The following is a 27431-nucleotide window of genomic DNA, read 5'->3' as shown; positions in this document are numbered from 1 at the left end:
TCCCTGTTGATGCCCCTTTGGGCAGTGGGAAATGTTTCCCAAGACAGGCTGCCACGTTCAGGTGCTCTCTGAGTGCTCCTTTCTGCACATGTACCCGCTCATGGTGCAGCATACCAAGGCTTTTAACAGATTTTAAACAAATTGTGCCAGAAGTAGAAGCACATAAATGGAGAGCAGCAAATGTATTACCTATGCTGCCAGAGCAGGTGCTGCATCCCATTAGTCTTCCTGCAAAAGTGCACAAAGTGCTGGAATTAAGGATGCTGAAAGATGGGGAGGAGGAATAGAAGGGTAAAATGCAACAGAAATTTCCCATGGATAAACCACAGCCCCCTCCCCAGAGGAGATAATTGCCATTTCAAATGAGAACACAGTGGATCAAATGTAACGTGTACTGCAACAAAGCAAAAAATATCTATTCAGGCAGGAGAAGGCAGGAATTACTATGAGAATTGTAAGGAGGCTAATGGGGAGGCAATAGTACATTACAGTGGAAGGATTCCTTAATGCTCCAGAGAAGGCTATTAATAGAATTCCTTAAAGACCAGCCTAGAGATAAAATTTATTTAATGGTTTTCATTAGTGATCTTGGCTCAGAAAACGGGAGTTTCTCTAAGAAAAATGTAGTGGTGAGAAACTTGGGAGCTGTTTTGAACTGGACAATGGTCTAAGTACTACAGGAGAGGAAGCAGAGGATCCAAAGATTAACAGAAACACAGTGGGCTGGCACAAGGTCATACACTTAGGGACTAACAGCAAAAATTGCTACTCTAAGCAGCTGAAAGCAACATAGGAAAAATATCCAGCTTTTAGGGAACCCTGGAGTGACTACAACAAAACAAATGTGACCTGACAAGTCTTCACAGCAGAGATAGTGTCCATCAGAGCACCAGGGCTGCTGGAAAAGGCATTAGAAAGATGACCCTGAAGCGATGCTCTACTCCCGTCCCTCACCATCAGGAGGGTGATTTTGAAGCCGGAACAGGTCCAGGCTGTGAAAATGAGGATAATCAGGTAAACGTAAAAGCTGCCAGGTGAGACACAGCTGGAAGGGTATCATTTATACAGGCTATTGCTAGAAAGGCTGCCATGGGAAACAGCTGCTCCACTCATACATCAAGGAGGAAAGGAACTTGCTCTGCCAAAGCGCAACAGGAACAGAGGGCACAGGACCTGGTATTATATGTGGCTTTGAGTGACCCGGGCAGAAAACCAGGGACAACGCTCCAGGAGAGAGCTCAGTGCATTGCCCCAGGGACTGTGCTCTGACGGCAGGGGCTGACCCCACAGCCCCCCGTCTACACCAGCCCTCCAGCTCGCTTTTCAGGCAAAGCCATGTCTGGAGGCTGCAATCACTTGGGGAAACATTTCCATGAGATAATCTGACTGAGGGATATGGAAAACTCTCTCACACCCCCACCACAGTTATGGTTGCAACATCCTGCATCCGGGCTGCCAGGCAGCAGGTCCTGCCCCATCCCACAGAAGAACAAAGTCCCAAGGGTATGCGGGCAGCCAAGCCCTGCAGCCCACGTGTGCAGGGAGAGTGTCCGTGCCCAGGCTTTGGGAGTTGCCAAGAGCCCAACTCTACCTGGGCTCCTCTGCAGGGATGGCGACACCTCTGGCCCCTTTGTTTGGGAGCCCCTGCTCCTTCCTTCCACAGCTCAGCCCACTGGCTTCATATCTCACTTGGAAATACTTTCTATTCCCTGCCTGAGAAGAAAAAAAAAAAAAAAAGAAATAAAAAAGAATGCCCATTTCTTGTCCTGAGATAATTAGAAAAAGCAACAAGAAGCAAAACTACTTTAGGCCAGGTCTGCACAGGGGGCTGCCCTGCAGCTCTGCCTGCACCACAGCAGATGATGAGAGCATCCATGTGCCCAGAGCTGGGACCAACCTGGAGTTGGGACCAACAGCTGAGCCCCAGCAGAGCCCACGTGGGCTGCTGGCAGGAGCAGGTTGCCGATGTGTGGTGAAGCAGCCACGTAGGAGGCTGCAATCCACCCACGGCGTTTTCTAAGTGTGCTACTCCCCCTATAATTTATCCTCCCATTTCCACATGTTGGGAGCAATGAAAAGAAACATCCCTTTCACTTGGAAATACCCTTCTCTGAGAACAACCTGTTCCCGTCATTGCCGTCAGTGGGCATGCAGCGCTCAGCTTGTTCCATGCTCCTTTTGTGCACGAACAAAGAGCTTTCCATGGCAAGAGTCTGCGCTGCAGCAGGAGGTGAGAAACCACGCGCTGCCGCCACGGCTGAAAGCATCACATCCCTCTCCCAACAGCCTTAAACCCAGCACCCAAATTCAGAGGACCCACTATGTGGCAATAAGTTTGCTAAGCTCAGCAGAAGGTTTCCCACGAGCAAGGTCATCACTTGTCATTCACTTCCAATTCTTTCAGAAGCAGCAGGGCTGCAGGTATCATCTCTAATCTCACCGATCCAGTCCCCATCTCTCCATACAGCTCCTGGCAATCAGTGGTTATTTACTCACACAGTCACCCTGGCATACTGCCTCCCTTTGCCCCCACGCCTTTAACCTTGAATCAAACACATCACTCATCTGGAGAGTATTCTAACCCTCTCTGCATCACCATCTTATTCTTACAGTGCGAGTTTAACTTTCGAATCTCACCTCTGCACTCTGCCAAGGCTGGACCTTTTCCTTTCCTGGAGTTTATTCTGTTTGCTCCATCTCTGCAGCCTGTTGCACCCTGAGGACAATCAGCTCTACTTTCTCACACAAGCCTGTGCACCACCAGGGAAGGTTTCACTGCTGCTCCAAGGGCTGCGAGAGCCTGTGGTGCTGGGTCCTGCACCATCCGTGGGGACCAGCACAGCTGTCCCCCAGCAGCGCATCTGGGAGGATGGGGAAACCCATCAGCTCACCTGGGAAACACATGGGGTACACCAGGGCTGCAGCACGGACAACTCCATAGGGGTCCCAGCACAAGCCACTGGGTTCCTCAGCCTGCTCCCAGCCACCTTTCTTTCTTGCTCCTGCAGTGCCTCAGTTTCCCTTTAGGTGCCTTCCCACCGTGGTCATTGCTTGCAGTCACACAGGAACCAAGGGCCCTTTGAATCTAGTATCAGCGTGGTCCTGGAGATCGCCATAATCAGCAGCTAAAAGTTCTTTGGGAGGTTACACAGGTTTGCTGCCTTGTTTCTGCCCTTGCAAAATATGGCTTTTCGCTATTTACATCCAGACAGAAAATAGTCATAAAATCTAAGTCTACAAGGCATGTTCTCCACCCTGTGTTCCTGTCCCACAGCAGGAGCAGCTCCATCCAAACTCTCCCTGAAAATCAAACCCTCATGCTGCCCTTCAGCTGCCAGGAACAGGACTGATGAAGCTTTCCAGCGACTTCCTCCCCAGGACATGGCACCACCAACAACTGGGTTGCTCGTTCCTCCCAGGGACTTGAGCAGAGCAATGATTTCCTCTGCGGGCTGCAGGAGCCAGCACGGTTGCTGGCAGCAGGGACCAGCACAAGCATAGACTGCTGCAAAGTGCAGACACAAAGGCAAAGTTTAATGAGAATTACAGAATTTCTCAAGTTCTGCTGTAGCTGTTGTGGTGAATAGTTTTGCTAGATTATATGAGAAAGCAGCATGCTTTTGTTAGGAAAGCTCTCTTCTCGTATCCTCCCAGTCCTCATTTTTCTTGTAAGCCCACAGGAACTCACTGCCTGTAAAATCCCTGCCGGTCTCTCAACATCCCTATGTGGTCACCCCTGGGACTGAAGGAGGCTGGCTGGCAGGGACATGTGTGTCTGGCTGCCAAGGGACATTCTATTTCAGGTTTAAATGGGCTGGAGCATCCAGGGAGGTGCAGATGTCCCATTTCTAGAGAGCTTTGAGAGGCAGCTCATAGGACCTTTGCCCACTGCAGCTCTGAATTGGTGCTTTCTTTACAGGTTGTCCTCAGGAGGTGGCAAAACTCTGCCCCTGCTGAAGCACTGCTGACTGCTGTCATCAACCAAACACACAGAGCACGTGGGACCCCTTGGGACCCGACCCCACGGTCACTCAGAGGAAAGAACACAGGAGAGGAAAAGGGAGCAGTTGAGACCCATCCAGCAGCTGCCGTGGGGGAATCAGCTCCAGCACCAAGCCCTCAGATGGGGCCAACAGGCACAAGTGAGTCACAGGGCCACATCTCTCCCTAGACTGCATCATTCCCAGCATACAAGGCTGAACACATGAAGTGACTCTGCGGTGTTCTCCAAGGTCACTGTAGGCCCAAGATAGCTTTGGAAAGGGCTCTAGGGCTGCCTGGTAGAGGCTCATTCCAAATAGCTTTGAAGCTGGTGAGACAGGACTTCTCCATCCATGCGACTGCATTATGGATCCATGTTATAATCAAACAGCCTCTCAAGAAAGGATGGTCTTCCCACTGCAGCTGCTGGTCGGGTCCTGCCTCGCCATCCTCATCATGATCACTCTCTGCGGTAACATCATCGTCTGCCTGGCCGTCACCCTTGACCGCCGGCTCCGCAGCTTGACAAACTGCATCATCGTCTCCTTGGCCATCACTGACCTGCTGCTGGGCCTCCTGGTGCTGCCATTCTCTGCCTTCTACGAACTCGCCAAAGAGTGGCCCTTTGGCAGCACTTTGTGCAACATCTACACCAGCCTGGATGTCATGCTGTGCACGGCTTCCATTCTCAACCTCTTCATGATCAGCCTGGACCGCTACTTTGCTGTAACCACTCCGCTCCGCTATGGCCAGCTGGTCACTTCCTTCCGGGTGGCTGTGGGTCTGGTTGTTATTTGGACTGTTTCACTGATGGTCTCCTTCCTACCCATCCACCTGGGCTGGAACACCAACGGGACAGCAGTGCAAAACACAGCCCCCAACTGCAACAAGGAGTGCACGCTGGAGGTGAACCCTGTGTATGGGCTAGTGGACGCCTTGCTCACCTTCTACATCCCTTTGGTCATCATGTGCATCACCTACTACCGGATACTCAAGATAGCGAGGGAGCAAGCCAAGAGGATAAACCACACATGGTGCGGCAGCAGCAACGCTCCCATGCCACCCATGGTGAAGGAGCACAAAGCCACCGTGACGTTGGCAGTGGTGCTGGGAGCGTTCATTGTGTGCTGGTTCCCCTATTTCACAGTGTTCACGTACCGAGGGGTATGGGGGGACAGCAAGGTGAAAGGCACACCCATGTCCATTGTCCTCTGGCTGGGCTACACCAACTCAGCCCTGAACCCCATCCTCTACGGGACACTCAACAGGGATTTTCGGGAGGCGTACCAGCACTTGCTGCGCTGCTGGAGGACTGGGGGCCCCAGGAGCTCCTGCCTCCCCCGCCTCCAGAAGGCCCAGTCCAGGAGCAGGAACTGCAGACAGGGCCAGGGCAGGCAGGAGGGTAAACCCCTGAAACTAGAAATAAGGAACGGGAAGGAGACCTTGCTGATCGACGGAGCCCTCGAGAGGTAAGAGCCTTCTTACATGTGGGGCTTTGATGGTAGGTGCATCCCCAGAGAGAAAGGCAGAGGTGGGGACCCTACATTGTCCATGAACTTCTAAGCAACAAGCCAATGCCCCAGCAGGAGATCCTTGCCCAGGCAACTCTTGCTCTTAGCAGCCGCTCAGAAATTCATCAGCATCAGCAAAGACTCAGCTCACGTCCCTCCTGGCTGGCACCACAGGTCCAGCTACTCCAGCTTCACACATGGCTGGTCACTCCTGCAATTGCCACCTGGTCCACAGGGAGCACAAAATCTCCCTGGCTTTGCTGGCTAAGGGTAATGGGGACAGTTTTGCCAGCAGAAGTTGCTGTACAGAATGGGGGTGCAGCCATTAGCTGTGACTACTCCCAAAAACCAGCCATGTCCCACTCTTCGGCGGCAGGCAGCCATCAAAGCCTGGGCACACAGCAGAGCCGCACGGGGCTTGGGAAAGGTGACTGTCCACCACAGGGCGGGCAACAGGGTGTTAGCACTGGGGCACAGAGTGGGGACACCACAGTCAGGCTGCGAGTCCCTGCAGGAGCCAAGATCTGGGTCCCCAGCTCCCTGCAGAGCAGCTCAGCAGTTTCCCTTCCCGGCCAAGCCACGCACCCTCAGCATTTCGGCTGTCAGTTTGCATCAGCAGCTAATTCAGCCAACAAAAAGTTCCTTTCCCATCTCTGGAACAGAGCAGGAATAGCCAAAATTAGGTCAGCCAATGTTTTCAAAACCACAAATACCCATTTAAAGTTAGAGCCAAAAATTGCCTCAGTGTTACCCAAGCGTATCACAAGGATCAGGCCTCCCGACAGGGTGCGGGTGCAGCAAGGGAGCAGGACAGGTGCCAGGTGGGCGAGCTCTGTGCCAGGCTACGGCACCAGTCCCCTCCCTGGGCATCCATGTCCCCACAGGGCCGGCCACCCACACCCCACCTCACTCAGGGGATTCACCCACCTGAGCAGAAGGAGAACAGAGAAGCACGCTGCCTGCCACAGCGCAAATTGCTGCTCCCGAGACTTTAATCTAACTTCTAGGTGGTGCCTGATAAGCAGCCCAGAAACTTTCCATCTATAGATAAGGAGTCCTTTGACTGCCCGTTCCCAGCGTGCCAGCAAAGGAGCCACGCTCGTGCTCTCCTGCGGCACGTGCCCTTGACGCTGTCCCAGAAACACAGTCTCAAGCCACCAAAAGGAGAACGCTGGGAGGTGAACCAGAGGGCAGAACCATCCAAAAGGCTCAGCCAGCATCAGGCCGCCCCTGGGGCTCAGATGTGGCTTTACCCAAGGCAGAGGGACAGCTTGGGGTGGGGGAGTCTGCCCCAGGAGATACAAAGAGGTGGATGAGTGCAAATACAAGACCGCAGCTCTCGAGGCTGCTTTCACAGCTTCCGAGGAACTAACAGAGTGCAAAGGTATAACATCTGGTAAACGTAGTTGCAGGTGTATATAAAAACTTATTAAGAGCATAGGTGTGGTGTGGTTGACATGCTTCTGCAGATATATAGACTAAGAGCAAGCTGTGCTGTTTACTCACGTGAAAGTGCAGCTCCTGGGCAAACTGGGAGCTCAGGCACCAGGGCTCTGCAGCTGGCTGGGGAGAGCTGGCGGTGGGAAACGGGCCGGCAGGACTTCCCTGTGCAACTGAAAGGGAGAAGAAAAACGTCAACAGTTTCTCCAAGTGCTGCCTTACCGTAAGGGAGGAAAAAATGGGTTTCTGTTCCCTGGGCAGAGGACAAGGTCACTGATTTAATGGATTTCCTGGGTTTCCCAGAGGGCCTGATCCTGCTACACAAGTTGCACCCAAAGCCCACACTGCGGTCAGTGGCACCCAAGGGACCTCTGTCCCCAAACTCTCAGCACATGGGTGCCTGGTGCCAGCAAGACTTGGCAAAAGTCCCAGCGCAGGGACACGGCACATGGCTCCAGACTGTCCTCACTGAGGGGTGAAGCTCCCTCACTGATAAAATGAGTCTCCCAGCTGGATTTGCTCCCAAAGGTGCAGGAGGTGGAAGGGAAGAGGGCAAGTGGCAGCCACTGCTAAACAGTGCAGATCCACATTGGACACAGGAACCATGGGGAAGCAAGAGAGGAAAACTCAAGCACTGGAAAAAACTTGACCTTTCTAAATACATATCTCCTTTCCAACCTACACAGCACCACCGCTCTGGTTTCTGCTCACGATCAGATAAGAGTTGCTCAAGGACCAAATTATCAGTTACTACTTTTACTTTCTCTGCTTCTCGTCTTATCTTGCTGACTTGCACAGAAATGATGCATCAAGGATCATGTAGAGGCACTTCCAGCCCTTTTTTCTATAGTCAGACGTACAAACATCTGCTGTTGGCAGACGATCTGGATCAACTAACAGCACACAAAACAGGTGGACAGAGGATTTACCTGAACACCAAAAGCCTGGCAGCCAATTTCACCCCAAGCATGAACAGAGCTGGTTCTTCTCCCCCCACCTCCCTTCTGCAGAGTCATCTCAGTTGTCTGCCCCAGCCAGAACAGGAAAAGATAACATGAATCACTCCACAAAATCATAACTCCAAAAATAAGAAGGACAAGAGCACAGAAGAGTTCTACTCAGAGCAGCTCCACGAGGTTAATCAGGGGAAAGCACAACTGGCAGTGTTTAGAACCGTTGGCCTTAATAACAATGTTCTTTCCTGTTATGAGGCAGAGAGAAAAGATCAGCAAACAAAAGTGGGAACACTGGAGAACTGCAGCTGGTCTCAGGGGTGCCAGGAGAAGGAACAGCAAGTCAGAGTCGTCGCTGCTTTGGAAATCAAAAGGCCATGGTAGCACTGCAGCCTTTAAAGGGCTCAAGGCATTTCCACGGGTGAGGACCAGGTAGGATGGATGCAAAGGGTCAAGCAGGGATGCAAGGGAAGACAGCTGCTTCTTTCTCCCCACACCAGGCACCAAGCCAATTCACTTCACACAAAATTAGTAAAGGAAAGCACTGCTTGTACATATAACACCTGAGGGACCTCAGGAACCTGCCTCTCTGCAGCAGGACAGGACTCTGAAGAGGAGATGCTGAGCACTGGGCACAGCTGTAGGTTGTGAGACCAGCGCCTGAGCTCCAGGGAGATAAAAAGCCCAAGAGAAGGCGCATCCAGCACTAACAGGGAGCTTTAAGGCAGAAAATGCTGGAGCTGAGCAAGTGGCTCTGGATCACCCTCTTGCACACATCAGTTGCGATGAAGGCAGCTTGGGCCACAAGATACGGGCAGAGAGAAGCCAGTTCCCACAGGAAAGCATCACTGTCCCCATCATCACATGCCTGCCCCAGCTGCCGGCCTCGAGGGGCAGATGCCAAACAAGCAGTACCTTGCGCTCCACAAAGAAAAGCCTAGCCCAACCAGGCTTGCACTAACCAACTGATCTCTTCTTTTTCTTCTCTTTTCTTTCTGTTACGTTAAATTTAACCCTTTCCAGCACTGGAGCTTTCCCATGAGTCGCAGCCAGCCGACTGCCCAATGACCCACATCTCCCAGCCTTCAGCTCCTGGCTGCCCTCTTCCAAAATCCCGTGAGGTTGAAAGGACAACACTCAATTTTCCTCAGGGAGAACCCCAACGGCAGAGGCGAGGGCTGCGGGGTGAGTATGGGGCTGAGGTCGCTGGGTGCAAATGAGGGGAGGAGGCAGCTCTCACTCCTGCGGTACCCGCTGCGTTTTCCCTGGTCTGGCCGTGCCATCCGGATGCTACTTGGTGCAGAGGGCGATACCATCAGAGGTGCATCCTCACTGCTCTCTCTGGCACCATTTTCTGTCCAAACCTGGCCCCAAGCGGAGGGGAGGTGCACAAAGCTCTGCACCCCCCGGCTGCCCTGGAGATGTGGGCTTACACAACTGCCCTGCAATGCCCTGGAAGGTGCCTGCATCCTGCCTGTCCCTCCACACGCTGCAGAGACAGCTGCGTTCAGATTGTGGATTTCCAGCACGCTTCATTTTCATGCAAGCCTACATCAGCTCCGCATAAATTGCAAACAGCTTTTGCGGGGATGCTCGCAGGGCTCTTGGGGTGAGACGCTGATGCTGCACCAGGCATTGCCACTCTCTCCCAGTGGTGCTGGGCTGGAGAACATATTTGCCATGCAAGGGGATGCCTCTCAGCTCCAGAGAGCTGCTTTGTGCAGCCCTTCTGAAAAAGAGCGAGGCAAGGTCACCCTGACCTCCACATGCTCTCCCTCCAACACTGCATGCTGATAACCCAGGCTCTCCCATGTTGACTGTGCCCTGGGAGGCAAAATACAGTCACCCTCGTGCTGAAAGCTAGGTACGCTTGTCCCCGCTGCACACTGAGCACTGCTAACCTTAGCCAAGGTCATGGTGATGGTGAGCGCCAGTGCTGCCTGCACATGCAGCTGGGGGGGGGAGCTGGGGCTGCTGCAGGAGAGCACAGGGCCCCCTACCCTGGGGCACAGTGTCTGCACCTCTCAGAGGGACTCCCCGTGAATCACTCTGGAAACACCATTGCCTGTCAGCAGAGGGAGAACCAGAGGCTTGGAGAGCATGGTGGCAGGAGCAGGGTAGGGCAGTCCCTGCAACCTGGGCTGCAAGCCCCTCGATGTCACATACCAAGGCACAAGCATCACTCAGCAAGAGGTCACAGTGCAGGGGCTGCTCCCTGGAGTGGCATTGCCACAGCCCCAGTGCTGCCCCGTGAGAGAGAGCAGCATGAAACCCCGAGCCTGGCAGGCACAACAGCTCACAGAGAACCCCCCCGGGGCAGACACAGTGCTCACCCCAGGCAGAGTCACCTCTGCTGCTGTCATTGCCTGACAGCAGGGGCAGAGAGGGGACATCAATTCCAGCTCTTCTGCTTCGTGCTTTCCCTTTCTGTGCTGCACGTATCTTCTGAAACACATTTAGTTCCTATGAGGTAAAGGCAAAATATCAGCCATCCCCTCAGAGGCTGCTAATCTAATCAGCAGAATGAAGCAAAATCACTCTGGGAGGAGAGGTTTGCAGATCTGAGGTCCTGGTGCAGCCACAGATTTCCTCCCTGTGCCATGGGGGTGGGGACAGGAAATGTCACCTCATGCTAGTCACCTTCTGAAAGAGTCCCCGAGCCCATGCAGTGGCAGGGAGAGGGGCCATGGGAGAACCAGGACCCAGGAGCAGCTCACCGCTGACCCCACGACATCAACTTTCATCAAGTTATCTGCAAAGGTGACAAACCCACCACTGCTGGCTAGCACAAGCAGATAGGAAGAGTAGACAGAGAAAGCCACAAAGCAAAGTGATATTACTCAGAGGGATGTTGCATGATGGGTCCTGGGGTGACAGGAGCCTGCTCAGCTCTGTCCAAATGTCAGTACTCAGCATACAGCCACAATCTGCTGAGAGCATCCTCACAGCATCACACCACAGTCCTGCCCAGGCACAGCAGGTGCTTAATGCAGCATCCCTTATGCTGGAGAGCAGGAAAGACAGGGGGGAGATGGACCCACCTGCACCCTGCAAAGCCACTGAACCTCATCTCTGTTCCCCTGCAGGATTCCTGCTCTGGCACATGGCATTTGCTCCATCCCTAAACACTGTTGGACAGGCCTTTGCCTGCCTAGGTTTCTTCCCAGGAGGGTGGTGTGTTTGAAGAGCCCTCAGAAGAGCTGCAGAAGAGCCTCCCTCCCTGCCGCCCCATTGGAGCTGTGACACCTCTACCTTGCACCGGCCCGCTGTGGTTGCCTGAGAAGCTGGGTCAAGAACCAGCATGTGGCCCCAGCAGCAGGGCTGGGATGGGGGTGCCCTCCCCAGGCCCCGGGTCTGGCTGAGAGGGCATGAGGTGGGGGGAAAAGGGGCTGCGGTCAAGGTCTTGGGGCCACACAGACAAGCCTGGGATGGAAAAGGGGGAGCACAGGCGCTACCCTCCCTGGTGCCTTATCCAAGGGACACTTCCATCCCTCAGAGGGGCAGGTGGTGCGGCAGGAGCCTCAGCACAGCAAATGTCAGCAGCACTGAGCGCTGGGTGTCCATACACAGGACGTTCAGTCCTGCAGCATCCATGCCAGGGCAAGACTGCCTCCCACACTGCGGAGTTTTGGTGTCATCAGGGCTGTCCCTGTTTCACACCCCCTGTCCCAGCCCCACTGCAAGGAGAGGCCCTGGAGCCTGCTGAGCCATGAGCAGATACTGAGGGTCTGTCCCTAGGCTCTACCCTCCCCAGCAGCCCAACACTGAGATGGCCAAACCAGGAGGTTTCTGCACTGAGCTGGTGCAGAAGTCATCAATGGCATAAAAAAATCTATTTAACACAGAGGGAAAAAAAGAGATGATTGATTTTTTGGGGTGTGCTCTGTCCTGGGAAGAGTCTCTCTGTCCCCCTATACCTTGCTCTCCCATCCCAATCCCTCCACTGGTACAGACCCCGAACACACACAGCACAAGCCCCCTGGACATGGGTTGTAACCACCACAGACAAGGTTGGTACCCCCCCAGCAAGCCCTTGCCTTGTGAGACCAGCTAGACAATCCCCCTTTGGTCCCTGCGCTGGTGGGAAGAAGGGGGCAGCAGGCAGTGACAACCTGGTAGGACAGAAACCAACAAGAATCCCTTGTTGTGCTGCAGGGCAAGTGTTTTCCTCGTGGACTGAGTATGAGCCACATCACCCCTGGGCACAGCATCCCTAGTGCACAGTGGGGCACAGCCAAACCCCTGCTTGCAGGATCCCCCTGCAAAGGGAGGGTGCTGAGCCCCCAGACCAGATGGTTTCGTGTATACAAGGGCTCTACCCTGGCAGAGGGAATGGGTGAGGGCAGAGCTCAGTCTCAGGTGCCCCTCCAGCTGCTCCGGAACACTCCTGCCCGAACTTCAGGGGTCTCCCGGCGGGTGGGGGTGCCAGGAAAGGGCTCCCTGCACGGGGCCAGGCGGGGCTGACTGACACCCATTCGGGAGTGACAGGACCCGGCGGAGCAGGGGACACTCGGGGGCGCCCGGGGCGGTGCTCCCGCTCTGCCGGGCCCCGCGACCCCCACTCCGGGTCTCCCGGTGCGCGGGGCCGGCGCGGCGGCAGCGCGGGCCCGGAGCTCCCCCTGCTTGCTGCCGGGGACAGACCTGCCCGCCCGGCCCCCCCACACCACGGGGCTTCACCCACCAACACAGCGGGCTCGGCGCCCCAAACATCCGGGGCTCGGGCAGGGCTCCCCTCCGAGCCGGCACACCGGACCCCGCTGGGCTCTGCAGTGTCCCCCCCGCCACCCCCAGAGCAACCACAGCATTAGTTTGAGCAGCCACCACTTACATCTGTCTGGATTGGGCTCTTCCACGAGTGGTTGCAAAGAGCAAATGGCTTCCAAGGAGCACAGAGGGCTGAGGGGGGGAGCTGCAGCCCCCAGACCCTCCCAACCCCCAGTGCTACCCAGTCCACCCCAGTCCAGGTAGTGTTGAGCCCCCCCAAAGCACCATTGAGCAGGGAGAGACCTGCAGCAAAGTGATGCCCTGGCAGGCAATGTCTCCTCCCCAGTCCTCCCTCACATGGCTTAGGGACAAGGAGCTACAAGACCCCCAGGCTGAGCACCCCAAAGTAAAAGGAGAAATTACCTGATCAGCACCTTCCTTTGCAAAGAGGCAGGAAATGAGTCCACACGGACGACTCTTCTCCAAACAAACCAGAGAGAAGCAGGCCTTGATCGCCTGTAGCATTCACACTTCATTCCAGCTCAGGGAGGAAGAACTGGCAAACACACACCCAAACCCCTGCCACCTATGATAACAATTAGAGACTTATCTAATTGCAAAAATAATTGCAATTGAAGTGTTTAATTACCATACTAAGCAGGAAGAGCCGCTTCCGACTGTTCCAGTAGCACTCCCAATCTATCAAACAAGGTTCGGGGCTTGTTTGGGTGTTGGGCTTTTTTTTTATTATTAGATTGCAGCCCCGGGGGATGAAGAGATTTGCTAATTAGGGTCTTGGAGAACAGCTACCAATTCACAAACACTTGCTTTTAATTTCAATACTAACGAGGCTGGAAGGGAGAGAAATCCAAAATACAGAACATCTGTGGCAGTTGCTGTCTGCAGTGGTGCTGCCCCCCAGCCCCTTGCTGGGCTGGCAGAGATCCGACACTGCTCAGTGCATGGACCATGGGGATGGGTTGGCTCAGTGCAAGCACAGGCAGGGTGAAGCTGCTGCTCCGGGTCGCTGCTGTCACCGCAGCTGCCATACAAACTAATCTCAGCATCGATCACCCATCTAATCTCCCTGGGGACCATCGACCACAGTGGCTTTCTTATTGATGTGCTAATCTGGGTCCTGTGGCAGCGCCAGCCCCAGGGGTGCAGCAGCAGGAGCTTCTCCAGGTGACGTTTGGTTTTGTTCTCCCCTAAACCGACAACTAAAGAGAATTTAATTCTCTCTCCAAGCAGTAATTCTGGGAGGCAAGAGAAACTGCTTAGGAAGCTCCTAACCAACATCTGCTCTCTCAGATAGGAGATATCCCCGTGCGAGCAGTGGGAGAGCATACAGGGATCCGCAGTGCTTGCCTGGACTTCTCCCACCAAACCACCTCCCCTGTCCTTGCACAGCTCTGGGTAGGGTCCAAAAACACACAGAGAGGAGCCATGGGGAAGAGGAGTCACAGGCGGGAGGCAGAAGCAGCCGCAGGGCATCCAGGCGTCCCCTCCCGGAGGAGCACAGCTGAGAAGCGGTGGCTGCCATGGGCCGGAGGCAAAGGAGCATTTTATTTCTTTTAGATAAAAGAGAAACATCAGTAGAATGGGAAAAAAAGAGTGTTGGGTCTTTTTTCAGGCTGTCATGTGATTAAACACAGAGGCAACAGAAAGGTAGCAAACAGCCCCAAGCAGTCAAAAAAATGAGAAACTTTGTATTAGAAATCTCAAGATTTGATTTTCTGGAATAAAATGCATTTTGAGGTCACCTACGCAACAGTTTTGGCTGGGTATTCAAGCCTCTGGAAAGGTTTTGGGATCCATTGCCTCTCCCCAGACCTAAAATTGACATTTCCCCAGACCTAAAATTGACATTTCCATGCCAAACCACGTTGAAAACAAGGAGAAGTGCTCCCAGCCTGAAGGAGATGACCATGGGGACAGCATCGTGTGGTGCCGAGGTGCCCTCCTGGCCTAACCCAAGCCCTTCTCACCCGGCATTTCCCCACTGCCCATGAATACCAAGGCTGGCAGTGCCAGAAGCACCAGGCCAGGCTGATCCTGGCCACTGCCATGGGACCAGAGAGGGGACAAAGCCACTAGAGGGCACAAATATGATAGAAACATGTCCCCACAACATGGGACCTCTGAGTCCCCCAGGGCAACAGTCCAAGAGGTCCCCAAAACTCCCCATCACCCTTCATCTCCAGAAAGTCCACCCTTAGCTGAGGTCCTGCTGGCCCCAGGGATTCACTGTCCCCCAGGCACTGGGGTGTTACCGCTGCATCTGCAGCTGCCTGTGCTACATAACATAGACGTGTCCTTCTGTCTAGCCACGGACACCCAGTGTCCTGGCCCTGCTGGGAGAGCATCATCCCGGACAGCCCAAGACCCACAGCAGGGGTGGTGGCAGCCCGTGTTGCACCTCCAGCTTGCTGCCCTCCAGCTCAGGGGCTGCACAGCCCCACAACACCCACCCAGCACCAGCCTGACCCTGCACACCAGCCAGCATTTTCTCCTACCCAGAAAACAGGCTGAAAGGGACCCCCAGACTCTCTCTCCCACCAACAATGCATCTTCTCCCGGTGACGAGACCCCATCGCACAGGGCTTGCTGTGGAGAGCCAGGCGCCTCCGGCCAGACGGCCAGGCGGCAAGATGCAGGTCCTGCCAAGGAGCCATCTGGCTGTCGCCAAGGGCAGCATCCAGTGTCCTTTTGTCCTTTTATTCTCCTTTCTCCCCAGAGCATCCTTCAGGCAGGCGCTCCCCTCTCCATGCCTTCAGCCAGCAACAGTTTCATTAAAGCTCTATCCCCAAACTGAACAGCATTTGTCAGAGAGATCGATGCCAGAGGCAACTCAGCTGGACCAGATGCCCCCAAGCCCCCCTCAGAAAACAGCTGTTGCAACAACCGCATTACTGATTTACACGCTGCCCATGTGGGTTTGCTGTCCTCAATGCAGCATGAGATGCTGGGTCACAGGCTACCATTTCCCAGGCATTATTCCTGCTCTCAGCCCGATGGGCACCCTGAGGACTACTCCCCGGCAGGTGTCTGAGCCACTCTCAGTGCTGGGGCTGCCCTGTGACAGCCCAGCCACTTGCCCGGGCAGGGCTGGCATGGCGCTGCACCCCGCTGGTGTTTGCACAGCTGCCGGATCTGTTCTCCCTGCTTCCAGCTCCCACTCCAGCGACAGCAGCACATCTCCTCCCCGCCAGCAGGAACTCAGAGCCGCGGGAGGCAGAGGCAGCAATGCCTTCCGACCCCAGGCACACAGGGAGCTGGTACTGATTAAATGCAGCGCCAGCACTGATAATTAATTTCTCAGAGGATAATTACTCAGGAAAGCTCCGGAGCGAATGTTCTTCCTTCCACGCAACCGCCGTGTCTATTTGGGCTTCTTAAAAAAGTAACAGCAAAGGGGGAGGAAAGAGCATCCCCTGATGAGCCCCCGCAGCCATGCTCTGTCTGGGCTTGGGGTCCCTATCGGGGTCGGGATCTCTGTGAGGGTCTGCTCCTGGAGCCATGCAGATGCAGGCAGGCTGAGAGGACACACTGGCACTGCCCATGTCCCAGGGGTCAGGAGACCCTCAGCACTGACCATGGGCTTTGACCAAACCCCCTCCAGGGGCTCCTTGTACTCTTGACTCAGCTGATGTTGGGGGGACCCCATTCTCCTCTGAGACCTCCTGGGAGCTCCCAGGGATCTGCGGGGAGGGCATCCTCCTGCTCTCTCCCCAGGCACTGCCCCCTGTCCATGGGGTGGGTGACAGATGCAGCTGTCCCCACCCCATATCTGTGGGGCTTGGACCTCGTCCCCTCCAGCCCCCATCTCCTGCAGCAGCACGCAGTGTGTCTGGCCGTAGCATGGTTCCCTCCTGTCGCCAGCATAAGGCCACGCTGGATGCAAATTCAGAGCAAGAAGCCCCTGCAGACAGCACTATTACGCAGGGCTCTCCATCTCTTTTGCTTAATGGGAGGCATTTTTCTGTTTCATTTCCCTTACCCTTGGAGCTGAAACCGCCTTTCTGCAGCAAAACGCGCCAAGCCTAAGAAATCCTTCTCCCTTTCCAGCTCACAAACTCCCCTCCCTCCTCTGCCAGCAGAAATGCCCAGCCCACAGCCCACCCCTTCCCCAGGGTATGTCGTATTGCTGGAGGGACAAATGATCCTCATCCCGTTGTGCTCCTGCTGGCACCACATCCCCAGCCTTCACCCACTCTGGGCTGCATTTGGGTTGTTCCTCCTCATTCCCCAGGCTGATATGTGCAGCCATCCCACAGGAGAGCCGGACACCCCATGTCCCCCGAGCCCTGCTTTTGTTCTCTCCGTATATAGATCTCGCGGATATTTGCAAGCATCACAGAAGGCAAAGCATGCCCTCGGCTCACCTCCCCATCCCTCCCGAAGGGCCCTTTGCTCGCTTAGTCTGCTTCAAGGTTGAGCTAAGTCCACCATTCGTTTTTGGGTAATTAAGTTCTTAATTAAGAGGCTGGGTTCCCCCTAGAGCCCTGCCAGCGTCTCTTGGTCCCTTCAGCAGCCACTCAAGGGTGGGGAGATGCTGTGGGTCTGGGGGAGCGTTGCCCACCCCGGGATGGCTCCGAGGTGCTTCTCCCACCTCCTCTGCGCTCTGTCCCTGCCAACGTGGCTCCAGGACACCGTGACCCAGCCTGCAGGCAGGAGCCTGCTCCAAAATGTGGCCCGAGGCACAAGTGAGGTTGACATTTATCTGGGCTCCGCGTGATACTCGAAGAGTCAGGGGCAAACAAGGCTGAGACATTCCCACGATGAGTGATGCTTAATCCTAAAAACTCCAAGACTAGAAAACACCTCAGCTTACGAGTCTTAAAAAAACAAAAAACAATATTCAAGAAAATCCTGCCTAAAGAAAAAAATCTCTCAGCAACTTTCACTGCCAGCAGGTCCCCTCTGCCTCCTTCTCCCCATTTTGGGACTGAGCAGGGAAAGGAGGCAGCAGTGCCATGCCCCAAACTGGCTGGACCATGGGGGACAATATGGGGACCCTGCTCCAGGCTCCCCACCAGCCTCCAAACCACAGAGAACCGCAGGAAACCAGCCGTGATGTGATGAGCCGCTGTCCTCGGCGCGATGGCAGGGGCTGCCCTGCAGCGCTCCGGCTTTCGTGCATTCATCACATGTCGGTTCCCCTTAACTGTGACGAGAGGGTTATCCTCCCCCCGCGGCAGAGCTGCTGTCCTGCTCCCAGCGGGCTGGGGACACAAGGGATTGGCACCGAATGGTCCTCATCCTGCTGCCGGACTGGGGCAGCCGCGTGGGGAGAGAAGCGAGTTTGGCTAATCCAAGTGGAAGCTAATTGTGTTGCATTGAGGTTTTATCTCTACAACTGGCAACACTCTCCTCCAGGAGATTTAGTGGGAATTTGTCTGGTCCCTGCCAAGAAGGCTGATTTTTTAGAGAAAGCACATTTTGCATCAAAGTTGAGATTTGAATCCCTTTTCCTCCATTCCCAGAGTATATTTATGAGGCTCCAGATATTCCTCGGTGCATTGTGGTTTGCGGAAAGCCCCCAGCCTGCCCCCCGACACCACGGCAGGAGCAGGGACCAGCTCCAAGGGCCAGCTGAACTTCTGCTGGTTGTTTTCCCCTTTGGTTAAACTGTTGCTGGTGGGTGGGGGGCCAGGGCCAGGCAGGGAAGGAGCTGCTGCCTGTACATGTCTCCAGGGCTGGTGAACCCCCTCCCAGAGCTTTCCCAACCGGGGACTGCTCCTCTCCATCCCAGCCCTGCTGCAGTTTATGTGCGCCCTGGCCACCCCTGCGCCCACTGAACCAGCTGCACTCTGGTGTCTGCAGACACATCCCAAATGGGATTGGCAGCAAAATGAATGTGTGTGTTTGTTTTTCCTAAAGGTGCTTTGGTTCTCCCTCCCTTAGCAGGGTTTCCGCAGGTTGCAAGCACAGCCATGCCAGGAGGTGAACCAGCCCAGCCTGGAGCCTGCACTCCTGGGCAGGGGTGGGCAAGCGGGGGGCACAAGGGGCACCTACAGGAGTGGGGTGGGGGCAACACAGGACGCAGCCTTCTCTCAGCCAAACCCTCTGGGGTGTCAACCCTCCCGGTTTGCTGCGGGAAAGCCAGGAGGGGGGAGCAGGTGGGGAGCTCCTTCCTCCCTCTCAACAGCCCATCTCAATGCGTCAGGACAGGCCCAGCATCTGCAGTCACTGGAAAATCACGCTCCATTTCCAAAAGGGAAAGCAAAGTGTAAATCTCTCTCTCAGACACACATTTGTTCCTCTGCAGCAAGAAAAGTGGTGAAAGCTTTAATTTCTGAGCTGGAAGGGAGAGACAATGATACATCAGCAGCACCCCAGGCACAGAGGAAGAAAACATCAATTCTGGGATTACACCAGTGGCCATCGAGACTTCTCCCTCCCTGGCTGTAACCCAGAAATACTGCAGGTTTCCCTGCCAGCCGCGCGGCTCTTACCTCTCTGCTGTGTTTAGGGAAAATTCGGGTGCCTTCATGGTGATGAGAATGGTTATCGCACGAATGTTTGCCCAGAAGTGCCTGGATGAGGGGGAGGCAGTGATTCCCCCTGCTCCAGCTGGATTTTGCATTCAAAGCTGACCGGCCACGGCACTCGGCTCTCCCTAGAGGTTCCCTTCATAAGAGGGAGCAAATTCCACTTATCTATTGAGGGGAGATTTGCATTTTAAATATCGCAACTCTAAATGTCGCCCAGTTTGATCCCCTAAACTGAACAAACGCGCCAGAGCCCGGAGGGGACCGGGGGCGGCTCGCCGGTGTGGACCGCTGGGAAGAAAGGAAAACCCAAGGTTAGGAACATGCACGGATGTTTAATCTGGGCTGAGGTTGAGGGTGGAGGCAAACACAGCACTGACCTTCCCCCTGTTCCAGCCTCTGTCAGGCAGGACACGAGGGAACAGGTATTGGAGGCTTCAGCCATTAAGAATTAGGGATTTCGTGTTTGAGATTTTGTTTACACAATAAGACTTAAATGATTGCTGCATGGAGTGTAGGTGGATTCTCCCCGACGCCTGCAGAGGGATTAGTGCCTATAAGGCAGCCAGAATGAGCTAAAAATTGGAGAGATCAAAGTGCAGAAAGAGGAATCCCACGTTCTCAGTGATGGGAGGAGAGAAAGAGGTCGGTGGTCAAGACTGAGGTTATTGTGGCTGCTGACCCCAGAGACCCCAGGGAGAGGCACAGGCTGTTCCTCACCCTGCAGCTGCAGGGATGCCAGGAGGCATCTCGGGAAGCCCCAGACCCTGGGTGTTTTCTATCCTTACCCAAGGCTGCAAAACCTCCTTGACCAGCCCCCAAGAGAGGGGTGACCCCAGTCCTTCCTGAGCTCCCCGCTGCCATGGGCTGTGTCCGGAAAGCACAGCAGAAGAGGGGTGTCCAGCACGGACCCCTCGCTGCAGCGCTGGGGCAAGGGGGGAAACTCAGTGCCATGCCGTGCAGGGAGGGGGCCCTGATCCCGCTGCACCTACTGAGTCCCCCATTACTGAAGTGACACTGCCCTGCGTCAGCCCATGCCACACAAGATGGGGACACACTCACCAGAGCTCAGGGGGGCTCTGCAGAAACCCCAGCCCCACCACACCCAGCCGAGCAAATGAGCCTTCTCCTCTTCATCCTATTAAAACCATGAGCTGATTCAATTAGAGCAGGGCACTGACCCTCTCCTCCAGAAGGCAAATGCAATGAATGTTTAAGGCATGAGGCTTTTATCCCCTGTGAGCCTCGTTAACCACTCCAGCTCCCCTGAGCACAGGGTGCTGCCTCCTGCCAGCTCCCTCCCTGCCACGCACGGCAGCTGCCTGCACCTGGGGCAGGTAAATTTACCCAGGGTGGGAACATGGTGCACCTGCCAGCCCGCTACTGCTGCACTGTGGGCCCAGGGACCAAGAGCCCTGGGGGGCCATGAACATGGAAAAACCAGCCCAGGCAGGGCAGGCTCAGAGCTGCATCTAGTGCAGGCAGCTTGCGGGGATCTCTGGTTGCAGCAGTCCATGGCCACAGCGCTCACATATCTGCAGGCAGCCCCTTTTCTTCTTTGGCAGCTGCAGTGATTGAGTTTGCTCCATCACTCAGTTTTTTGAGAGACAGAGGGTACGCACACCCACCTGCACAGCCGTCCCGCATCCCCGAGCCTCTCTGCACCCGGGCATGGGACACAAGTTTTATCCTCACCCCTGTCTCGAAACCCGCAGTCAGGCAGGCGCTCCTTCACCACAAATGAGTCTGAAATGGTTCAGAGGACTAATTCCCTCCCTCCTTAATGCATGGAAGCTTCTTACTCTAAATCTATACAGGCACAATTAGCATTATTCATATTCCATATGCTCCAGTCCCTTGTGGTGAATATTAATCTGTTTCCTGCTCCCTAGGCATTAGCGATAACGGCGCCGCACCGTGTCGCGCTGCGGTGGCAGAGACAGTCTGAGGGAACGATGCTGCAGGTGGAGGCAGTTTCACTCCCGCATTGGGAAGGGGAGATTTCGCATCTTGGGGGGGCTGGTTTTACAGCTGGAGGGCTGGGCTGAAGCAGGCCATCCTTTCTGCTCGACTCCTGGCTGAAGCGATGTCCCCCCTCTGCCAGCAACCCTGGACAGCCCCTCTGCAGCGCCCGGCCATGACCCCGAGGACAGCGCAGCCCGGAGGATGCAGCACCAGGGTCCCCATCACAGCCCTGCTCCCCCCTCTCTGCACAGCCGCTCCCCTCGCAAATGGGACATGGGGTGGCAGCACCCACCAATGCTGCAAAAGGAGCGCAAGAGGGGTGCAGAGCAAATGATGCAGGGAATGCAGCTCGTCCACGTGGCTGCCACTGCCTTACAGGGACATTGTGGGGAATACAACTTGAGGAGCTTTTACAAACCAGCGGCCATGCCGCATGCAGGAACGGCTGCGTGGACCATCCCCAGCCCTGTGTCCATCTGTCCATCTGTCTTTGCCCTCCATGTGTGGCTCCAGGCCAGGCCGGGGGTGCTGTGAGCGGGGGGCCTGGGGGCTGCGAATTGAAATGCCATACGCATGGTGGGGGTGGAAAGGATCCAGGCCAAGAGGCACCACGTCGCTATACATCCATTTGCATGCTTAATCCACTGCTGAGGAGTAGAGCGTCAGGTCCCCCATCTGCTCCGCATCTCGCATCATTAGCTGGCTGGTTTCCGAGGCAGCTCTGAGCAGAGGTGGGAGTCGAGCAGAGAGAGGAGCAGGGAGGCTGGTCCCAGCCCCACGCACCATCACGTGTCGGCAGCCTGGGGAGCTTGGGGGGATCCTGCCCTTTGCCAGAGCTGGTGAGCAGCACGTGTTGGGCTGGGAAAGGGTGTAGGTGCAGGGGGAGTCCGTCCGTATGGACCCCCAGAGTGATGTTGTGCTCTGAGCTCCCTGCAAGCTGGGGGTCCCCCAGTGGCAGGTCCCCCATGGGCAGTGCAAGGGGGACAGGGCATCTCCTCACCTCTCGCAGGTGCTGCCCACACTCCAGCTCTACCCAGAGGGTACCTGGGGCAGCAACCACCCCAATAGCTGGTCCATCTCTGCAGGCAAACAGTGATACACCCACAGCTACCAGCCCACACATGAAGGAGAGCTCAGCTCCACCGCACTGACCCAGCCACATCAACCATCACCACTAACCTGGGGCAATGGCACCAGGACACAGCCCCTTTAAATCCCTGCACTCGCAGACCGGGCTGGGACATTGTGAAGGGAAAAATAAGGCAAAGAAATTATTTTCTTCTCACCGGCAAGCCTGGAGAGCTGCCCGTTCCTCAGCAGCGCGCTGCCAGCCCTCCCACGCACCGCACAGTGCAGGACTGCAGAGGCCAGCGTGGGCTGGGGGATGCTGGGGGAGCCAGGGCACAGCAGGACCCCCCGCGCTGGACACTCCTGCTCACTGGGGTGCCACGGGTGTGACAGGACCCACGCAGCCCCTCTCGTTCTGGGGTGCACGGCACATCCCTCTTTTCCTTTACCGGTCCTATCTGCCCCATTCTCCGGGGCTGTTCCCTGTCTCCGAGTTCTAAAAGGGCTCAGACTCATCCAAAATCCCTGCTGAATTCTCCAGGCTGGGGCCACAAATTGGGGTTTCTCAGCAAGCAGTGATGAAGAGGGGCTCGGAGGGATGGAGGGGCTGGGGAGCCGGGCGGGCTGGGGAGGGGAATCCCTGCGCCCCTCCAAGGTTACTCTCCCCCTCCACTTTCACACCTGGCCGGGTTCCTTCATTACTTACCCAAGCTGTAAATTGTCTAATTTGGAGCACACTATTTATCCCTGATGTGCACTTGAGCAGCCAGATTTTGTTTTCAGGTGTGTAATTAATTTTTTTAACGTGATTCCTCTCCTAGGAGACTGCAAACAAACAGTTCTGGCTTTCAGGGCTGGGTGGTTCAGGCGAGTGATGGGCAGGGAACAGGCGGGCGAGGAGCCGAGGCCGGATCCTTGAGGACATGAGGAGCTGGGGTTTTGCAGAAGCTCCCCATGCTCCTGCTTTCTATCCAGAGCCGCATCCTTTGGCACAGCCCTCTGCCTCCTCCGACACCGCCACACTCCCCGCGGGCACCGGCGAGGGCTTGCGAGGAGAAGCAACAACCACTCTCCCTGTTCCCAACTCAATCTGCTGGGAATTATCATTTTTATTAAGACGTAACATGTCCTTGGCTGCTGGGAATGTGATTTGCTCCTGGAATGAGATTACAGCAGCTCCCAAGGAGCCCGTATTGGCCTCTGTCTCACGGTGATGATGCTCCTGTCCCTGATTTGAGGAGCTTCCACCATTGGATGCTCCTGGGCATCTCTGCCATGGGGAGAGGCCACACTTGGGCACAGCACGAAGGGGACCCCTGCAGATGCACCACCCTGACCTCTTTCCCGTCAGCTAACAACAATGCCGCAATGTTTTTGCACTGCCCATCACCTCTCGCAGCGCAGGCACGAGGGAGGATGGAGGAGAAGCAGCGACTGAGGGTGGGGAACTTCTGCCCTCACTGCACATCTCTGTGCCCAGCTGGGTCAGGGGGTCTGAGTTGCCTGAGCGCTGTTCCGCATCCCGAACTGGAGTGATCCTCTGACAAGCAGCACGGAGAATCACCTGCTGTGAATGTGCAAGTGCATCTCTTCACCTCTCCTGCTGCCAGGGAAGTTGTTATATGACTTTTGCCAGTGGTTTTCCAGATGAAAGGAGGTGAAAATCATCTCTGTCAGCTGGCAGAGGCAGGCAGGAGGATCTATGGAGAGCGTGCTTCAGGGCTGACTCTGTGCAGGTCCTGACGCCCTGCCCTACAACACCTCTGGGCATGGGGTGGCAGTTTGGGGGTGTGTGAGATGCTAATGTCCTACCCCCAGGTGGGGACTTGGGCTGGGGCGGACGCTGCAGGTGTTTGGGGGCGGGTGGTTCTCCATGGCTCCTCACCATCCGCCCCCAAACTCCTGCAGCATCAGCCCCAAGGATGCTGTGCTCTGTGCAGGCTAAGCCAACAGCAAGGCTGGGAGGACTACAGCTGTTGACACCCCCAGGACATGTCCTCTGCACTTCTCTGCTTGCTGTCCCACCAGTGCAGCAAGTCTCACTGGCAGCTGCCTGAGAAATAAAGCCACTGCTGCGGGTCCTCCACAATGATCCTCCAGGAGTGGGTCTGGCAGCGCTGCCTCCCCAAGCAGGAGATGCCACCATGGCCACCACAAAACAGGCAATGACCTTCCAAAGGGGGATGCCAGGGGGACCGCCAGGACCACGGGCTGGACTCCTTGGGGATTATTTACCATCATATTTAGTTATCTGTTGTGGGTTCTGGGAAGGCACAGCATGGTCCCCAGAGACTGTGGGAGGGGGCTGAGTGCTCTGGTCCCACATCCTGCTGCCTTTTGTGCTTTGAAACTGCCTTCCAAGGAGCTGCTTAGCATGCGGAGCAGATGCCTGTGCCGTTTCAGGGCAAAAACTCTCGTTTGCCTTCAAAAACACATCGATCTTCTGCAGTCTGCCATGAAGGGCAGTGCCTGCCCTCCAAAATGGGACAGCGGTCACAAGGGGGCCTGGCTTGGCTTTCCCAAATGCAAATGGGATTAATGGACCCCAGTCCACGCTGCATCCTGCAGAAGCACCCCACCATTGCACCGAAGCCCCTTGTCCATCACCACTTGGCTCTGCAAGCCCCTGGGTTCAAAGGGAAAAGGATCAAAGCCCTGATTTCTTTGATTTCTCTTTGTTCTCTTTTTCCCCCCTCCTCCCCCAGAGCAGTTCAGCTCCCAGGTACTGCCTGTGCAGGAGCAGAAATTAAAATCCCTGGGAACTGCTGATGTCCCTGGGAAATTCCTGGCAGGGGTCTTGGCTACTGAGGTGATGCCGGTCACTTGCTGCCCCATATTTGGCCACTGTAAGACTGTGGGCAGGCTGCCCTCAGCACCCCCTTCTCACCAGGAACTGGCACCTTTTCCTGCAAGGTTTGGTGCCACGTGAGTGTTATAAGCTCATCTGCCTAATGGGAATGGCTGATTTATCTGCCTTCCCTCCCCTGATAAGGGCCTGGCTGCAGGCGTGCCAGGCGGAGGAGGTAACACTTAAATAGCTCCTTATACTTCACGTGAGGATTACTGTGGCTGTCTTGAGTCCACCCGTCTGCTGCCAGCACGGAAAGAATCTCCGCTGTGGCACTGTCAGCAGCACGGCCACCAGGCAGGATGGGACCATGTCCCCTGGCACCACAGGTTTCCCTTTCCCACCCGTGCACAGCAGGTACATCCTCCCGGGCACCTGCTGGTGGCACCAGTAGAGCCTTGGAGCTGGGTATCTCCTCCTACCTCTCAAACACACCAACACAGCCACTGCCAGCTGCCACAAGGGGTGAAACCTGTCACCACAGAGAGCAAATTTCCTGCGCGCCACAAGCCCAGGGACCTTTGGTCCGAAGTGTTTGCTTACGACTAATCGCAGCTACCCCAGTGTCAGCATCCCTAGCCAGGGACCAGTATCAGCTGTCCCTTTGGTATCGTAAAGCCACTGGCTCTCTGGTGCCCAGTTGCAAAGCTCCAGGCTGCAGTACAAGCCATGGCTTTTGGAGATTGTAATCCTGAGAATGCAAAGGAGAAGCCGGTCCCATTCCAGCCCACCTGTGGCCAGCTTATCCCAGCCACTCCAGAGAAATGACAGGGTTTGTGGCTCCCATTAGCAACGTGAAGGCTAGGGAGAAAAACTACTATTGATCACCCCTGTGAGTTCAGCAGCGAGGCACTCACAGCCCACAGCTGCAATCGATAGTGCCAGGGAAACAATTGCTCTTGCTGTCGCTGCAGTTTGTGTGTTCATCCAGGACTCTGGGAGGAAGACTGTGCCACACCACCATCCAGCACAGCTCCTGCACAGGTGCATCCTCCAACAAGTCCTCTAAGACAATATTTCCATCCATAGGAGGCAGGAGAGCAGGGATGCTCATTCGTGTATGGCAGGGGCGAGCAGGCAAAGCAGCCATCCCATGGCCGGTGCCTCTCCATCCCCTTGGCTTCCACACTGGAGGCATGGAGACAGCCCCAGGGACCCTCTGTGGAAGGACGGGGTGGCAGGCAGGGCCTCCTCAGTGTCACAGCCCTGTGGGTTCCCTTCTCATCCAGGGATGCCCCATGCACACAGGCTCCCATCAGAGCCATACTCCTGGCTCCATCCCCATCCCCAGGACCGGCTGCCCTGGTGCTCTCTGGGACACCCAGCTTTGGCGCAATGGGAGGAACGGGGTGAAAATCAGAGATTTCCATCCCTCCAGAAGAGGCTGTGGGCAGGAAAGGCAGAACTACACTTCCCAGAGTGCTCCTGGCCCTGCCTGCCGCCGGGGGGAAGGCTGAGCGACCCAGCTCCTCCCTGCTCCTAAATTATTCTGCTTATTATTTATTTGTGGTTTTTCTACACTTAACTGCCTGCCTCGTCCACTTAATTGGGGGATTATTACCACTACCTGCCTGTCCACCAGAGCCCAACTCATTACTGGGGCTTATTTATTAGCAGCGAGGCAGCAGAAATGCGCCCTGCAGCTCCCTCTCCTCCGGCGCAGGCAGATGGAGGTGATGGAGGAAAACGAGTGGGGGCCAGGACGGGGCCAGTGACAGCAGGCACAGCTGCGCTTTGGCCAGGGTCAGATCAAAACCAGCCTCTGCCAGGCATGGAGGCATCACAGCAGCCTCCTCCAGTGTTTGGAATCAGCCTCGGACACTGCTGCTCTTGGCAAAGCGTGGAAGGAGCAGCGAGGACCTGGCTACTCCTTAAAAGTGCTCCCCAGGCTTGGGAAAGGTCAGTCACACAGTGCTGTCCTTCTGCTCACAGCAAGGGACCCCGTCTCCTTGGCACAGTGGCAGCTGAGTGACAGCTGCATGGCAGGGCCATGCCAATGGCTCGCAGGAGCCCACCACAGGGAGGCGAAGGGGCCAGTACCCCTCCAAACCCAGGAGGAGCCAGCAGCACCCCATGGCCCCTCTCCAAACTGCTGCTCCCATTTCCAGTCAGGAGAATCGGAGGTGAATGTGGGACAGCAGCAGCAAGCCTGCCTATTGAGCGCTTTGATAAATAAAACATGGCGAGAAGGCAATCAGAGCTGCCCACTTGGCTGCAGCAGCTCTGTCTGCAGCAGCTGCATGGGGGAATTCACAAGCGGTGCCACCCCAGCCGTCAGGCCATCAGCCCTGGCGCTGCTCCTCTGCTCACATCCAAGTTCTGCTGCCTCAGCACCGAGGGGGATTGATTTATTCATCAGCATCTCCATCCTGCAGCAGCCCTGCAAGAAGGAGGGGTGCAGTGAGCCGCTGTGTGATGTGATGAGCAGCACGGCAGGGAGCGGGGGGCTGACCCTGGAGGAGGATCC

The 27431-nt window shown here is 55.7% G+C and overlaps 1 protein-coding gene across 1 annotated transcript; it reads left to right on the top strand.

Moving 5' to 3' along the window:
- Positions 1-4326: 4326 nt before the first annotated feature.
- On the top strand, positions 4327-5454 carry HRH2 (histamine receptor H2; the record flags this gene model as incomplete). The annotated part of the gene is made up of 1 exon (XM_080353593.1): positions 4327-5454. Exon 1 carries the CDS (start codon positions 4348-4350, stop codon positions 5452-5454), a length of 1107 nt encoding a protein of 368 aa, XP_080209719.1. The 5' UTR covers positions 4327-4347.
- Between the last annotated feature and the right edge of the window lie 21977 nt (positions 5455-27431).

The sequence above is a fragment of the Nesoenas mayeri genome, assembly GCF_963082525.1.
Source record: "Nesoenas mayeri genome assembly, chromosome: 14".
In the NCBI taxonomy this organism is placed as follows: domain Eukaryota; kingdom Metazoa; phylum Chordata; class Aves; order Columbiformes; family Columbidae; genus Nesoenas; species Nesoenas mayeri.
Note: the sequence above shows the minus strand (reverse complement) of the source record. Positions and strands in the feature narration are given on the sequence as shown.